General features: G+C 36.4%; 1 protein-coding gene across 1 annotated transcript; it reads left to right on the top strand.

Annotated features, from left to right (window-relative positions):
- Positions 1-262: 262 nt before the first annotated feature.
- On the top strand, positions 263-15,093 carry LOC137390238 (uncharacterized). Its single transcript, XM_068076556.1, has 7 exons — positions 263-334; positions 2,500-2,690; positions 6,146-6,239; positions 7,503-7,637; positions 7,842-7,925; positions 11,415-11,662; positions 14,278-15,093. Exons 2-7 carry the CDS (start codon positions 2,508-2,510, stop codon positions 14,488-14,490), a joined length of 957 nt encoding a protein of 318 aa, XP_067932657.1. The 5' UTR covers positions 263-334; positions 2,500-2,507; the 3' UTR covers positions 14,491-15,093.
- The last annotated feature ends 3,606 nt before the right edge of the window (positions 15,094-18,699 follow it).

Raw genomic sequence — 18,699 nt, 5'->3', positions numbered from 1 at the left:
TACAACTTGACCTCATAATTTATCTGTCAGCTTCTAAGGATCATAACAGATCTGTTGGCACAAAGTTCATACATACATAGAGCATTGTCAATAACATTTTGGGCGCGGTATTAAAACATGAGCAGTGCCAAGAGCATTAGACAATGCTATTGGTCAAATTAAGAAGCAGCTGACGCACCAGTTTAAGATACTACATCCGATTGGCTGATTGCTATGTGACAGCTGCTATATCTACATGTAAGCGAGGTAAACTTGAGGTATCAAAATCAGCAGCTCTTTGCAGATAAGACTTTTGACTGAAGAGATCTGATTCGACGAGCAGTTTTAGAACTTGGTAAGTATCACTTGCCTATAACTAAGGTAAGTATCACTTGCCTATAACAACCACTTAAATATACAACTACTAGCTGAACCTACTAGTTGCCCGGTAATAAAAGACTCTTTGGACAGAAAATTTATTTGTATTTAACAAGTACAACATTTGCCATTCTAACTTTTAAACTTCATATCATGAGAAAAGTGTTTTTGTACAGTTCAAATGAATTAGAAGAAAAATCAAAACAACTGTGAAGGTTTTCAAACTTTTTCAAACGACTGTAACTTTTAAATTTCATATCATAAAAAAGTTTTTGATTAAATAAATTAGGAGACAAAATAAAACTGGAAAGGTGTTTAAACATAAATCTAATGTAAACATCATTAGCGAGTAATGGCTAAATATAGTCTGTTGTGCTACGAATACGATGAAAAATTGTTTGGTATACAATTATACGATTTTAGGTCGTTTCAGTGATAGCGTCATAAGGCGAAAATATTGTTTAGACAGTTGGAGGGATATAGAAACCCATAGTAATTGTATAGCTCAATCACCTCCTGGTAAAAATTGTCAAAATTTTCATCATTAAAATTAGTAACAGAACAATATGTTAACCTTAGTAACTATAATTACCGACAATGACTTTAGTGCATTTTGTGGTTATGATCTGCAAGAAAATGTAACATAACAGGTTTTTACCTTCGAGACAGACGTGTAACATAAATGCTGAATTTAATTTAAATTAATTTTGCTTAATAAACACATACTTGAGGAAAGTGTTATTATGTATTTTAGTAAACTTCAAACTTTAACTAAAATTTTATCACTTATCTGTTTGCAAACCCATTGTTACTATAACGGATGGCGCTGAGCTGAGATAGAATCGCCAAATTTTAATTTCAAGAGAAATTATTGTTGATATTGTATGGCAGAAAACAAATTCACCTTAATATGGTGACGCCGGAAACCATCATGTTTTAGAGAGTTGGGGCGAAATAATATTTTATAGCAGAGGCATCATATCATATCATAATATATCAATTAATACGTCATTTAGTGAGTTGAATCGGAAAAAGGGTTTTTGGTGTTCTAAGGACCGTGTAGCTCAGTGGTTAAATGCCTTATTAGAGACTTGTGTTTGCATTCGTCGTGAGTTCAAAACCAGCACGAATCGAGCTTGTCATTTCAAGATTTTAATAGTTATAGACACACCGGTTCACAGAATCACAGAATAACAGACACACAGACACTGTGATTGATATAATTACATAGATTTATCGAGTACTGAACAGGTGTAATAGAATATTAAACGGAATATGTTCAGCAAAGGTTTTCAATGTGAGATAGAGGGGTCTTTTAGTGCTTTTACAATGAATAGAAAGGCTCTAATGGGTTTCTACACAGATCTAGTAAAGTATCAATGGATAAAATTTCATCTATTTGCTTTTCAGATAAAACCAATCGCCTTTGTTTCAATGTATGAGGATCCTAAGGTTTGTTAGAGTTCTGTATAATCATGAAGATTTTAATACATTAAATGTTCTTTCATCTAAAATACATATAGAACAGATAAAGAATGAATATATCATGAGTATGCATGGCAACATTTTTTGTTTCAGTTCTCAGAGTTGATGATAAAAACTAGCCGTGTTGAACCGCATATCAGCGCCACATATGTCAGTCTATAATATTATAGCCAATAGCCATGGTTATCAAATAGAATGAAAGCATCTATAGAAGCATCACAACAAATACGATTGTTCTGTTGTTCAAATACAATAAATCTGTTGATTGCATTTTGCAATGTGATTCCAGCAAATATTTCATCCCAGAACTTGAATTTCTGGTAAACAAAGTTTTGTACAAAAAAAGAATATTGTAATAGCAACCGATTAGGGCAATAATATTCGCGCTGGTTTAGCACAGAAATAAATGATGTTATGTGCATTAGTCGTTGTATCATTATAAAATACATTTAAATTTGGGTTATCTTTTAAATAAAAATAAAGCAAGTAACAAAGGATAATTTTTTTATAATACCAAAATAATAAGTCTACGGTTTAACAAATTTTTATTGATTAATTCATTTAAAAACAATTTAAAGATGATACCAAAATATAAATAACTCCAACATATATAATCTATAATATATATAATCACTTGTTTTAATTTTTGGATTGCAGCAACAGAAATGGAGAAAAGCAGCTCAGCTATACGATACAGGCAACATGAAGTTATCCAGATGTTGAGTGCTGTTATAGCAGTCTCAGCTCTGATTGTATCAGTCTACTCTCAGATAAGTAACCAGATGCTACAGAAGGAAGTAGAGACTTTGAAGAGCAGAGTTGATCAGCTGGAGGTTACTGTGAACCAAGTAAGATGTTGGTATAAACACAAAATTTACTTCAATTTTTTAAGGAATTATATTTTCGGTTTAGAGTTAATTAAAAATTTATTTAAAGTTTCAACAACATAATATATTGTTACAAACAGTAAGCCTAGTGATGCTCTAAATTTCTTGCTTTAATCAATAGCTGGATATTTAAGAGCCTCATTCTTCGAAACCGGATGAAGTTTAAAAACCAAAGATTTTTTAGCAGCCTGGCGTAAGGCATAGATGATTTGCATAGGTAAGTTTGGATAAAATTGGCTAAAAATGTAGAAACCCATTGCATTGACACACATGCACGCTCACGCATATATGCACTCATGCACACTCGCGCACACATAATTACAAGGTGAGATTAATTAACATGGATTTCTTTAAAAAAATTCAAAGTGTAAACCTTCCAAGATCTTGGTATAAATATAAGGTATAAATATTTAATAAAAATGTTGATACTTTTGTAATAGCCTTTAGCATACAAAATATATACAGAATTAATGCTCTATATAAGATATTATTAATAAAACAAAATTCTCTTTGTTTTGTCAGGCGATGCATAAGTTATTAATTTTGAGGCCATTTTACTGCATGTAAGCAAATACCTTACGTGGCTAATTGTCAATATGTAATGTTTATATGTAATATGTATAGATCACAAGCTTCTTAAACTTCATAGCCCATTGGCGAGTCACTAAAAATGCATCTCAAGAATAGCCTCCTCATTGATTGGGCTCACCATAAAGACCTCTTCAGTTTTTACCTTCTGGACTCGTATAGGCAGGCGTATGACCCCATAAAATTGTAACCGGGTCCCATTGGCCACGAGACTATAGCTGCCACTCTTCTCCAACAAGTTTCTCACGCCCTGGGAGAATCTTTAAACACTGACTAAAGCTCAGCAAGTTTGTAGTTCACCAGCTTGTTGATCAGAAACTGAACAGGTAAAACCTTTATCTTCCCGGGGAGGAAGTAACTGGAAGAGAGAGACAGGCTGGTCCAGGACTTACGCTTTGATTAGTTCTGCACTACAGCTGCTTTATGAGGCAAGTTCCTGAGGCCTGAACGCTCCTGAATATGCCAAAGCAGTCCTCTGAAGTATTGACTGAGTCAGACAGATGGGTGTGCGGCAAGGCTGGTTATCCTCAGGCTCGGTTTTGGGGTTTGCCTCGAGAGTCCACACTTCTGAAGTAAGCTCTTGGAGTGTCAGATCAAACTGGAAGGAGGCCTAAAGCACGTTGGGCCAACTGTTAAAACAGGCTTCCGACGTTGCCCCAGCCATGGTCCTTGAAGCCAATCTCTGCGTGTGCTCCTGGCAACGCAGCCTTGTAGGCTCAATCTGGTTCAGAACATGCCACCATTTCCGTGATGTTCTCAAAGGACTCAGTTTTCTGTTCCTTCAGAGTGTCACAGTAATTTCACAAAGCTATGGCTGAAATCTCCTTCACCACCATTTTGGTCAGTGCCACAATATCAGACTTTTTTCGTCTCAGCTCTCTATTACTTTCCCAGCTCTCCCAGACTAAACTTCCTTTTGGCGAGGCATTCCTGACCAGCAGCATGTCAGGCTGACGTATGTTCTTTTGCCGGAAAAATGGTTCATGGCCTTGGTGCAAGCAGTAGTTGGCCCTATGTTCATGACCCTAAGTGGTTTTCTCAGTTCTGTAGCTTTTTACTGGGACAGTCTCAGTGGACATGCACCTAGCTTCCACACCCCCAGCATTGGAATGATTTCCTTTCGGGCTCCAGAAGGCGGCCATTCTTTTCCTGCAATTGCTAGACATGTTTTGTTGCTGCACTAGCTAGGGCAGCTCGCTGACAGTTTGGCCTTGACCACTGCAGTCTGTTCTTCAATTGCCTTTTTCACAGTCTTAACATCCACTGACAAACGGCTCTCTGGCCCAACCTGGAGGAACTCGGTTCTTGCCTGAACAGTCTTTGCCAGCGTGGCTGTTGGCAGGGCGAGTAGATGCCACTGTAAGCCGGCATGGCTTACAGAGCTGTAAAACAGCTCTAGAGGCATGTCGGCTGTAGGCCGCCATGCCTACAGACATGCAGACATGCGTCGTGTCGGCTGTAGGCCACTGACGGTCGGCTGTTACTGTAGGCCACTCGAACTAACCGTTTCACTTGGCAGGCAGCTCTTGGAAAGTAGTGGCTGCCGCTTACCTACCGACCGTTTAATTGACCATAGCAATGAATGTTTGTACATGTTTGGTTAATTACACTAGTTAAAATACTCAAAAATCGCTTTGGGTTATTAACTAGAACAGTTGCTGGTTATGCATAATGTAGTGATTATTAAACTGGCCTAAAACACAGCTATTGTTTTTAGTAAAAATCTAGTCTACTACGTAGCTTAGGAGGTAAGCTACTCAAATTCATTAGATTACTATTTTATTGCTCGCGTCATGTCAGGCATTTGGCTAGTACATGTATATATGTAAATTAAGTTAAAATTTGATACTCATTTTTATTTTCATGTACGCATGCTATACAAGTTAAAGTTGGAAACTTGCAAGTATAGTTTTTGTTCTTTCTTACTCCACTATCTAATACTGCTTGAATTAAAATAATGCCACAAATATATTCCTTTTTCTTGTTGTACTTTATTGTTCCATTAAACATAAAACATCTGGCCTTTAATAAAAGCACTCTTGTTGAGAATCTTTACTCAATATATTTAAACACTTTAGGGAAGTAAAACAAAGATTAACCAGTTTTGTTGAAATTCACTGAAATTTTAAGTAAAGCCATTTTAATAATTTTTAGTAAATTTCAATATAAAATTAAACATTTTAATTGAAGATTTAATAAAAATAGAATTTTTGATCAAAGGTAATTATTTTTTGATGACCAGTTTAAATTTATTGGCATAATCTACTAACTTATGTGATCTTGTTATGCATTAAATAATTATATTCTGAAAGAAAACAATCACATGACCAAAATATTTTACTCAAGCTGTAGAATTTTTATTCATATCTAAAATGATAAAACATGTCATACCTACAAAAAACTTTAAAAAAAATTTTAATATACAAGTTGTGAATATGAGAGTATACATTGCTGTGCGAATAAATATATTGTGAATATGCATTGCATTGTGAGAATAAATTACATAGTAAATATCCATTACACTGTGTAAATGCATTACACTGTGAATATGCATTACATTGTAAATATGCATTACATTGTGAACACATATTACATTGTGAATATGCATTACATTGTGTAAATGCATTACATTGTGAATATGCATTACATGGTGAATAAGCATTTTGTTGTGAAAATGCATTACACTGTGAATATGCATTACATTATGATTATGCATTATACTGTGAATACGCATTACACTGTTCTTATGCCACAAAAATGCATACATTAGCTCATCTCATTTGCCACCATGACTGGCCTAAGATTACTCTAACATATACTATTGTTAGATGCTGCCTGTTTCCTTTTTCCCAATCGGACATGACATAAAGAAACGATCAGTCGGCATCAATCTTCCCAGTAACGAGAGTCAGCTCTTTTTAGGTGAGACTATATAACATTAATTAGGTGAAGCTGTGTAGCAATTATGAGGTGAAACTATGTAGCAATAATTAGGTAAAGCAATGTAGCAAAAGTTAGATGAGGCTGTATAGCAATATTTAGGTGAGGCTATGTAGCCATTATTAGGTGAGGCTATGTAGCAATAGTTCCAATTTAACTTATTTATTTTTTATTATGTTTCATATTAATATTTTGTGTGTTCATAAGTTTTTAAATTGTATTCTTTTCTTTGGCAAATTTAACCAATGCAACGCACACAGCTACATACGTAAACAATTGTCTTGCATCATTTAACATATGCAATGTGCACAGCTACATACATAAACAATTAATTGTCTTGCATCATTTCAAGAAGGTCTAGGCATTGCAAAACTTATTGTCTCTGCTTCTTACTGGTTGGAAGCTTCAAAAATCATTCTTTTTTAACTATACCAGACGTTTTTATTTAAAGAGTTAGTGTGTAAACAGTCAGAAGCTGCATAAACAGTCTGAAAGCTGTGTAAACAATCTAAAGGCTGTGTAAACAGTCTAAAGGCTGTGTAACCAGTCTGATGGCTGTGTAAACAGACTGAAGGCTGTGTAACCAGTCTGAAGGCTATGTAACCAGTCTGGAGGCTGTGTAAACAGTCTGGCGGCTGTGTAAACAGTCTGAAGGTTTTGTGAACAGTCTGATGGCTGTGTAAACAGTCTGGAGGCTGTGTAAACAGTCTGGAGGCTGTGTGAACAGTCTGGAGGCTGTGTAAGCAGTCTGGAGGTTGTGTGAACAGTCTGATGGCTGTGTAAACAGTCTGGAGGCTGTGTACACAGTCTGGAGGCTGTGTAAACAGTGTAAAGGCTGTGTAAACAGTCTGGAGGCTGTGTAAACAGTCTAAAGGCTGTGTAAACAGTCTGAAGGCTATGTAAACAGTCTGGAGGCTGTGTAAACAGCCTAAAGGCTGTGTAAACAGTCTGAAAGCTATGTAAACAGTCTGGAGGCTGTGTAAACAGTTTGGAGGCTGGCTGTATTAACAGTCTAAAGGCTGTGTAAACAGTCTAAAGGCTGTGTAAACAATCTGGAGGCTGTGTAAACAGTCTAAAGGCTGTGTAAACAGTCTAGAGGCTGTGTAAACAGTCTGAAGGAGGTGTGAATTGAACACTTTGTTAACTTTAGTCAAGCTACAAAAGTTACCACCAAATGTAAAAACGTACTGATGCTATTTATAATTATTGCTATTCAAGTGTGCACTGCTGTTAATTGTTATTTAGATACACTACTGCAACAGATGAACGTGACTATTGCTCATGGACTCCTTAGCATTTTACAATATAACAGCAAGAAGTTACAAGAATTGGAAGAAGTCTTGCAAAAGAATGAAACAATGCCTACCTCCTTACCTGATGGTTGGTCATTCTTCTCCCAAACCATCCCTCTCCTTATAATATGCATTAAGCATTGTAAAGAGATAATCTGTTCGAACTGCGAACTGCAATTTTAAAATTAAGTCACACTACTAGCTACAACTTGAGTTCAGCAAAAAGATCTTATCATGATTAAACATTTACATGTATATGCAGAAGGTGATTAGATATTAATGTCATTTTTAGAGCACCAGCTTGTAGGAGCTGGAAGCTCATATATCAGATGGGGGAAACAATCTTGCAACAATTCTACAGAAGAAATATTTACAGGTTGGTACACTTGCTTAACTGTTTCCATTCTAAGACTTTTTAGGTTCTGTACAACTAATGGCACAACATCATAAAATCAAACCTTTTGGTACAGCAAATGGCTTAACATAATAACATTAGATCTTTCTGCACAATCAATGGTATACCATCATAACATCAAATCTTTTTCTAGAACTAATGGTATACCATCATAACATCAAATCTTTTTCTAGAACTAATGGTATAACATCATAGTACCAGACTTTTGCAACAGTGTCATGCTAGTTAGAGTGCTTTCAGTAAATAATGTATCTAGCAATATTTCAGACCAGAAACTAACGAGTTTCTCTATAGTACTAGCAACGGCCATGTTATACCAGCCTGACAATTTTTTTAGTAGTAATTACAAATAATTTTATCATTCTGGCAATGAAATTTTTCACTACGTAAAATATAGCTTTAGTTTAGGTATATCGTATAATTATATAACCAGTAATATGTGTAGCGTTATTATTTTTGAGTTTTACGCCTCTAAATATGATAGCATCATTAAATTGTATTTTGAACACTTTTTTCAGCAATCACTGAAGTTGCTTGGTTTTGCAGCAGATATGGCTTGACTCTAATGTAAATGAAACCCACTCATAGTTTTACATACCATAATTGTTTATATGATTTCATAGGCAGAGTGCAATAATACTAAAAACTAAAAATATGATAACTTATATTTCAAAATGATTAAGCTAAGAAGTCTGATTGTGTGTAATTGCCATATCTCACCACCAATTGCATGCTTTAAGCTAAAAGACAAGTATTAATGTTTGGTAATATCTGCTTATATGTCTGATCTAGGTTAGGGACATGTATGTTCTCTTTCTGTAATTTGAACACAGTCTGCAGCCTGTGCGTTTCTACTACCACTGTTGAGCTGCCTGTACGGGAGTGTAAGCAACAACCAATTAGAATTACAATATAGATTGATGCATGGTGGTACCATAAAGGAGGAAGCTTGTCAGTGTTCTGATCAGCAGCCTAAATGCATTATACTCGATATTCGAGGTACTTCCATACTTCGAATGGGTTTGGAGTTGCCCGCTTCTAACAAATTCATGATGGACTTGATTATGACATGATTATCTGATGTATTATTGATGTATCCTTCAAAACAAAACTTGCTAAAAAGACTCACTTTTGAGTCACTGTAACGTTTCATTTCAAGCGCAGCCAACTAGTTGCACTGAAAAGTAGTTACTTCATCATCATTGTACAAGCAACTCATGCTTGGCAAATATTAAAGGTTTACTTGCAACAAAAATCGCATTACAGTTATTTGGTATCAAACGATTCACCATGTCTTACTCCGCTGTGGGGTAGGTGCAACATATGTGGAAACGTGATTACAAAATCTTAAAAGCTCAGAAACGAACTGTTAATCGTCGCCATCACGAAACTGCCGTAGATTAGAATATCTTTCCAAAACGGCTCAAATGGGATGTACTTGAGCAAGATGGCTTGTGTTTACACTTTCAGGCAACTTCATTCGTAAAAATATTTTTACAAATATACTTCACGCATTCAATAAAACCATGTCTATTGTCCTTACGCGTCTATTTCATCATCATTGTAATGTTGCCACTTGTCACTCTTATAACCTACCGTGAAAATTCATTTAATCTTTTAACCTTAGCTCGAAGAAGTGCATTTCATCATCTGATAACATGACGAGCCTGTTGGGCACCTGTGATAGTCAAAAGATGCTACAGAAATTTTTTGCGCTGTTTACCAGGAAGTATTGGTCACATGATCAGATTACGGCTAGATGATTACACCAAGCCGAAACAAAACTGTACAGTAACGAGCATTTATATTTGGTAAGGGCCCTTCGGTAGAACTCTAAGTTTTTTGTTATAAACTAGTGCTACGAGAAGTTTTATAGTGAGCCTTTTATTGGCCTTTCAATTCAAGTGAGAACATCATGTGTCAAAACAATAACCAAATGGATTGACTACGTCAGAGAAATAAACTGATTCCGATCTACGGCATTTTCGTGATGGCGGCGATTAACTGTTCGTTTTTTAGCTTTTAAGAGCTTGTAATCACATTTCCACATATTTTGCACCTACAACACAGCAGAGTAAGACATGGTGAATCTTTTGATACCAAATAACCATAATGTGAGTTTTGTTGCAAGTAAACCTTTAATGTAAAAACAAAAAGTCAAACAGAAACAGTAGTGAGCAATAGTAGAATTTCTTTGTAGCAGAGATCCATGTAGCCGTGTGATGAAATGTTTTTGCCTCTACTGAGGAGAGCAATTCGATTCAAATCCATCAGCAGTGAGCATCTCTATTATGTTGAAATACTCTCACAGCAAATGCTTTCATACTAATTTAGCGAAGCAAAATTGGATCGACTGCTTTCAGATTTTACCATATCCGTGATTCGGAGTGGAACAACTTCAAACTCTTTCAAAGCATGGAAACAAAGTGATTAACATAAAGGCCTCTGCGCATTTTATTGAAATTTGAAAATTGAACATTTTGTGTGGCATGCATATACTGTACTGGCGAAATACCCGAGGTTGCATGGGTATTAAAAACAGCTTATAAAACAGTGGCAGGTAATGTATTGCCTGCCACTGACCATTAGAATTGCACATTGCTAATGGTCAATTTGAGCAAGCTAGTATCTGCATTGCTAAACTAACCAATATGTGCCGTGAGAGCAAGCTTTAGTCACGTTGAGTTGCGCAACACAGAATGTTATGCCTATTTTAACTGACATAACAGCTCATATCGCCTTAGATTTCAATTTGCCTCAGAAGCATCTCGTGTGGCTTAATTGGTAAAATATTTGCCTGGCGAATGGGAGATTCCAAAATAAAATCCAGCATGAAACAGATATTTTATTCCTAAATTTTAATAGCTATAGCTGGCCAAATCGAAACACACACATAAACACAAACTTTGAGATTTATATATATAGGCCTATAGATAAGACTAGCGGAATGCCCGGCATTGCACGGGTATTAAAAATCAGCTTATAAACAGTGAGATGTTCTGTAGTTGCCTGCCACTCACCATTAGCCAGGCACATTGCCAATGGCTAATTTGAGATAGATTACCAATAAGAGCCATGAGAGCAAACATAAATTTATTTTGCGCCATACCGAAAGCGATAGCGTATTTTCACTCCCATAGCGACATAAATCGTCCAATGAATCTATCAATGTCGCGTAACTTATAATTGGTGAGGTATGTACCTGGCGAGCGAGGTGTTCTGAGATCAAATCTTCTGTGGTACAGATTCCTCATCCCGATATTTTAATAGCTATATATCTGAACAAACCGAAATACACACACAAACTTTGAGATTTATATATATATTTATATATATATATATATATATATATATATATATATATATATATATATATATATATATATAGCTGTACGCCTGTCAATTGTAATATTCCAGATGATTAAGCCCACACCTACATGTACGTTTCAGGATGGGTTGCAGGCCAGAGTTACACACACACTGGTGGCTCATCTGTCTACACATGCCTGCCATCTAAACCAGAGTACCAGTCCAACATGTTGAATTCACATCTTAGTAACTGGATATTTGACACAAATTATGATACATTCTATAAGCAAAGGGATCGCAATGTGCCCTGCGCCAGATGTTATGTTCCAACAAGATCAACCACTATTATGATTCCTGCTACACTAACCTGTCCACCATCTTGGACTAAGGTATAATTATTTTGGAGCAACATGTATGTGCTTTTTAGTTAAACATGTAATCGTTTTCAAAGATGCATCTCCTGTTGAAACTTTCAGCGTTTTTAGATAAAATGAGATAAGTTGCTAAAATAGACCAATTTTTTTTTGCATTGGAAAATTTTGAAAGTTTTAAAGGATTTGTAAAAAACCAACTGATTAATTGTTTATTGATAGATTTTTCGATTCAGTTCAGTTTAGTACTCAGATAATTGACAGGTTTTCATAGTGTTCAGCACATCTAACAGTTTGTTATTCTTTATCAGCTCTCTGACTGATCACATTGGGTAACCAGAATAGATTACAACTCTGCCTTGCCACAGACCAGTAACTTATGCACATATGCAAGTGCAAGAAGTCTGTCTACTACCCATTAGCTACCGCTTTTACTTTTGTTTGTGTCTATTATCTAATCAAAAAATAATACTATAGAGAGATTTCTGATGAAAATATTCCATAAATTATTTTATTTAAATAGATTACAGCTACAAAAACGTCCATAAAGTGACATAGTAGTAAGCTAGCTATCAATAAAAAAATAATTAAAAACATGCTTGTTTTAAAAAAAAAATTTTTAATTCTGAATAAATGACAAAAATATTTTCTAAATTCAGTGACTAGTAGTAACCAGTTTGCTTGATCTATTAGTTTCTACATTGTTTCATTAACATCATATGTTTACCTGTCTACTTCTATTAACATCATATGTTTACCTGTCTACTTCTATTAACATCATATGTTTACCTGTCTACTTCTATCAACATCATATGTTTACCTGTCTACTTCTATTAACATCATATGTTTACCTGTCTACTTCTATTAACATCATATGTTTACCTGTCTACTTCTATCAACATCATATGTTTACCTGTCTACTTCTATTAACATCATATGTTTACCTGTCTACTTCTATCAACATCATATGTTTACCTGTCTACTTCTATCAACATCATATGTTTACCTGTCTACTTCTATCAACATCATATGTTTACCTGTCTACTTCTATTAACATCATATGTTTACCTGTCTACTTCTATTAACATCATATGTTTACCTGTCTACTTCTATTAACATCATATGTTTACCTGTCTACTTCTATTAACATCATATGTTTACCTGTCTATTTCTATTAACATCATATGTTTACCTGTCTACTTCTATTAACATCATATGTTTACCTGTCTACTTCTATTAACATCATATGTTTACCTGTCTACTTCTATCAACATCATATGTTTACCTGTCTACTTCTATTAACATCATATGTTTACCTGTCTACTTCTATTAACATCATATGTTTACCTGTCTACTTCTATCAACATCATATGTTTACCTGTCTACTTCTATTAACATCATATGTTTACCTGTCTACTTCTATTAACATCATATGTTTACCTGTCTATTTCTATTAACATCATATGTTTACCTGTCTACTTCTATTAACATCATATGTTTACCTGTCTACTTCTATTAACATCATATGTTTACCTGTCTACTTCTATTAACATCATATGTTTACCTGTCTATTTCTATTAACATCATATGTTTACCTGTCTACTTCTATTAACATCATATGTTTACCTGTCTACTTCTATTAATATCATATGTTTACCTGTCTACTTCTATAAACATCATATGTTTGCTTGTCTACTTTTATTAACATCATATGTTTACCTGTCTACTTCTATTTGGAATTTAAATATTTTTCAAATTTTTATTGTTGAAAAACCACAAATGGGATTAAAGTAAAAGAAATTGTATTCTGTGTGCTCTTCCTTTAACCATTAATTGGAAATAATCTTATAATTATTTTAGCAAACTTTGTTTAGCTTTCAATCCAGGAATCGCCTATTATGCCTCAAATTTTAAAAATTTTATCAAAAAATTTAAATGCAAATTCTTTCATTTACATTTGCTGCAAAATGCTTTTGGTAGCTAATTAATTACACATTTTATTATCATTAGAACTCTGGTAGTCTATTGCGCTGTGAAATATCTTTATACAGACGAACACAGACTTTATTATAGTAAAAACTAGCTGAATATCCTGTGTTGCTTTCGGAATAAAAACAGCTTATAAACATTACAGTGCCTTTTCACTAAATTATCTGCAACTGTTTATAAGCTGTTTTGATGACTCGTGCAATGCCAGGCATTTTTCTAGTAAGGCTATAAGGCCAGCTAGTAACAGTTACATGTGACGCAGTGTCGCTGTACATATTTTAAATGATGTAATAAATATCTTCACTATTACTTATCTGTAAGCTCAGTAGGATGTGTAGTCTAATGGGTAAGATCAGTGCCGCCAGAGGTGAAAGGGCCAAGCTCAAATATGGCATGAAGTTTTTTTTTTTTTTCATTTCTTATCACTTTACTGGACCAATTAGAGTAGAGCTACCTTTATGTTCTCCGCTATCTTTATGAAAAGTCTAGAGGCTAGAAGTGAACAGAGTATGAACAAAACCTACTGAGCAGCCAATTATCTTACTCCTTGTAAACTGTCGGTAAAATTGTAAACAAGTTAAAAACTTGGCCTAGTAGAAGTTTTTTTGAAGACCTTTCTCATTTAACTGTTTACAAACTTGTAGGAGTATGACGGATACCTAATGTCAGGGCTCTACTACCACAAGAGAGCCTATGACTATGTCTGTGTTGACAAAGACATGGAGACCCTGGATTGCCCACAAACTAATCGTAATGGCGCCATCATGTACTTTGTTAAAGCGAGCTGTCGGGATTCTGTTCACTGCCCACCTTACCATAGTGGAGCAGAGCTTGCTTGCGTTGTGTGTTCTAAATGAGAAGAAACAATTAACCCAAAAATATCTTAACAGCTAAGAATACATATTACAGTTATTATTAGTATAGATTATCTTATACTATTACCAAGTTTTCATACAGTGATAGCGCAGACACACCCGGGTGCAATAGTGCAGAAGTTCTATGCTGGGCCAATAAGAGGCTCTTGTTTCCATAGTGCGCTACTCTGGAACGATGGCTAAGTGACGCAACAACAAAACTTTCTGCACATGAAGCAACACCTATACGCAAACAAGTGTAACACTGTTTGTCTCCAAGGCTGTATCTATGGCACAAAGATGGCGCATCACACAGCTGCTTCACTTCCAAATAACGACACTGAATCATGACAGAATGAGAGCGACACGGCTGTTTGCAAGATAGCATCGCAGTTTCATATGGGGGTGTGCCGTTTCATATGGGGGTGTGCCGTTTCATATGGGGGTGTGCCGCTAAGTTCTCGCTCTATGTAAGCCTAGTAAAGGATGTACTAGAGCTTTCTGTGGCTAGCTTGTTATCATACATGTAGATTTGTATATGAGCATACTATTTGTGGAAATGGGCTTTCAAATAAAAATAAACCAAAATATTCACTTGTTATGCAAAGGTAATAATTTACCCTCAGCTATAGCTGTATAGCTGTATAGCTGCACCCTATAGCTATAGCTGTATAGCTGTACCCTATAGCTATAGCTGTATAGCTGCACCCTATAGCTATAGCTGTATAGCTGTACCCTATAGCTATAGCTGTATAGCTGTACCCTATAGCTATAGCTGTATAGCTGTACCCTATAGCTATAGCTGTATAGCTGCACTCTATAGCTATAGCTATATAGCTGTACCCTATAGCTATAGCTGTGTAGCTGTAGCCTATAGTTATAGCTGTATAGCTGTACCCTATAGCTATAGCTATATAGCTGTACCCTATAGCTATAGCTGTATAGCTGCACCCTATAGCTATAGCTGTATAGCTGCACCCTATAGCTATAGCTATATAGCTGTACCCTATAGCTATAGCTGTATAGCTGTACCCTATAGCTAGCATCATTGAAGATGAACTTACACAGAGTTTTAGTAGAGTTTATCAGAAAGTATCGATATTTTTATTATTCGTAATTGTTTTTTATGTTTGAGGTGGTCTGTATGCCAGGATTAAAATAGACAAAAAACTTGATAGCAGTTATATTTATATTGCAAATGGAGCACAAAAACTGATATCAACTGAGCAATGATAATGACTAGTACTGTTATTTCTTTAGAGTTTCATGTGTGATCAAGTTTTGTTGATGTTAAACTTTAAACATCCTGGCAGTCTGACCACTTCAAACAACAAAAACAGTCGCAAATGATAGAAAAATACTGAAACTTTCTGATCAAATCCACAAAAACGTTTTTCAAGTTTATCTTCAATTCCTGGTTTCATTGTTTAACTATCTTCAGTCAAACTAGTTAATACAATGATCTTAGTAAACCTAGCCAGGGCTGCAACAAGAAGCCCTGTTGCAGTCATGTGTTTTATCAACACCATAAAATATGGTTATTAAAAAACGAGATGAAAGAAAACTCAAAGCAAACCCACATGAGTTTAATTAAAGTGGTACAGTACGAGTGGTACAGTACGAGTGGTACAGTAGGAGTGGTGCAGTATGAGTGGTACAGTACGAGTGGTGCAGTACGAGTGGTACAGTACGAGTGGTGCAGTACGAGTGGTACAGTACGAGTGGTACAGTACGAGTGGTGCAGTACGAGTGGTACAGTACGAATGGTACAGTATAAGTGGTACAGTACGAGTGGTACAGTACGAGTGGTACAGTACGAGTGTTACAGTACGAGTGGTACAGTACGAGTGGTACAGTATGAGTGGTACAGTACGAGTGGTACAGTACGAGTGGTACAGTACGAGTCGTACAGTACGAGTGGTACAGTACGAGTGGTACAGTACGCATGGTGCAGTACGAGTGGTACAGTACGAGTGATACAGTACGAGTGGTACAGTACGAGTGGTACAGTACGAGTGGTACAGTACGAGTGGTACAGTACGAGTGGTACAGTACGAGTGGTGCAGTACGAGTGGTATAGTATGAGTGGTACAGTATAAGTGGTATAGTATAATTGGTATAGTACAAGTGGTACAGTACAAGTGGTACAGCACAAGTGGTACAGTACAAGCGGTACAGTACAAGTAGTACAGTACGAGTGGTACAGTATGAGTGGTACATTACGAGTGGTACAGTACGAGTGGTACAGTACGAGTGGTACAGTACGAGTGGTACAGTTCGAGTGGTACAGTAAGAGTGGTACAGTACGAGTGACACAGTACGAGTGGTACAGTAAGAGTGGTACAGTACGAGTGGTACAGTATAAGTGGTACAGTACGAGTGGTACAGTACGAGTGGTACAGTACGAGTGGTACAGTACGAGTGGTACAGTACGAGTGGTACAGTACGAGTGGTGCAGTACGAGTGGTGCAGTACGAGTGGTACAGTACGAGTGGTACAGTACGAGTGGTACAGTACGAGTGGTGCAGTATGAGTGGTATAGTACGAGAGGTACAGTATAAGTGGTACAGTACAAGTGGTACAGTATAAGTGGTATAGTATAATTGGTATAGTACAAGTGGTACAGTACAAGTGGTACAGCACAATTGGTACAGTACAAGTGGTACAGTACAAGTAGTACAGTACAAGTGGTACAGTACAAGTGGTACAGTTGTAAGGTATAGCTACAAGCTATACCTCACGAACAATACAACTAACTCAAAACGACCAACAATGACCTTTATTCTGTTCAACGAGAAACATCGCAATCAACAGCTATTACTAATCACCAATTCACCTGTCAGACCACCCATCCGCTTATCTCCCCACATTGGAATATTTAATAATAACATTTTATAGTTTGTTTGACACCTGTTATCTCTTGGTATTCCACTCAACTGATAACCTGTTTAGTGCTTTGTTTTGCAACTGGATTTCTACTGATATTGTCTGTTCTTGTGTCTGTAACTAAATTCATACAGCAAATTAATTATGTATGTGTCTCTCGCAACCTGCTCTTGTATTCATAACAAATTCATATTATACTTACAACATCCTGACAGATGTTATTTTATCTGATGCCTAAATACTTTTGGTATTGCCAAACCTATAAAAGGCAATACACTTTTTATATGCAGCAGTCTGTTGTATACAACCTTCACTAATGCTTGTATATACGTACTCAAATATACTTATTCGCATCTACGCAAGATAAACTTGTTACTTAGTATAACTAAGTAGTGAACTTGTTGCTGTGTGCAAGAACGAGTTCAAGTGTCAGTTGGCTGTGTGCCCTGACATTTTTGGTGTCAGAAGTTGAGAAGTATCTACAACTAAGACATGACTGACGAGGAGCCTACTGGGCAAGCTGCGGTTGATGCCCAGGTTTCTGCTGCGGTAGAGGAAGAAGTTGTGGAGAACCCCGCTGAGGTGGGAGACGATGAGGCTCAGGCTGAAGGCTTGCAAAGGCTGAGAGGTCAGATGACGGCAAGATTTGCGGATGTGGCCGACCATTTAGACGCCACCAACAACAGGATTGATGGCGTAGAGGAAAGATTGGACCAAGTGCTGCGTGCAATTGGCAGACTAGAAAGGCGTCTGGGAACGCAGGAGACAACCAGACCAGAAAAGGAGGAGAGTGAGATCTCATTTGACGGTAAGTCAGTTAATTATAGTTCAAAGAAAGACTGGGTCAAATTCGGTCTTGTGTACTCTGGAAAAACCGCAGAGGAAGATTTTGACTCATTTTGCTTACGTTTTGAGACATGCTGTAATTTGAACGACGTACCTAAGGAAAGTTATACAATGCTTTTGGGTGTTTATGTTAAAGACTTAGCTGCGACATATTTGAGAGAAATAATTAAAGAGGTGGGCACTGTGGCACCATATAGTGTAGTGAAAGTACGCATGAAGAAGCGCCTAACTGCTTCACATGGCGCAGAACAAGTAGCTTTAGAGCTGTCTACCATTAAACAAGGTGCTAACGAAACCGTTAGAAAATACTATGAGCGATTTAGAAAACTAGTTAGTCAGGGTGAAGACTCTGAACTCAGCCCTTTTGTTTTACTACATTTCCGGCAAGGACTGAGACCTAAGATTAAGAAAAGTGTAATGGCGTTGGCAGGCAAGACTCTGCCTGAGTTGTTGCAGGCTGCTACAGGTGTGGAGGCGGGC

The sequence above is a fragment of the Watersipora subatra genome, chromosome 3, assembly GCF_963576615.1.
Source record: "Watersipora subatra chromosome 3, tzWatSuba1.1, whole genome shotgun sequence".
NCBI classification, from domain to species: Eukaryota; Metazoa; Bryozoa; class Gymnolaemata; order Cheilostomatida; family Watersiporidae; genus Watersipora; species Watersipora subatra.
The sequence above is the reverse complement of the archived record's forward strand: the minus strand, read 5'-3'. Positions and strand labels throughout refer to the sequence as shown.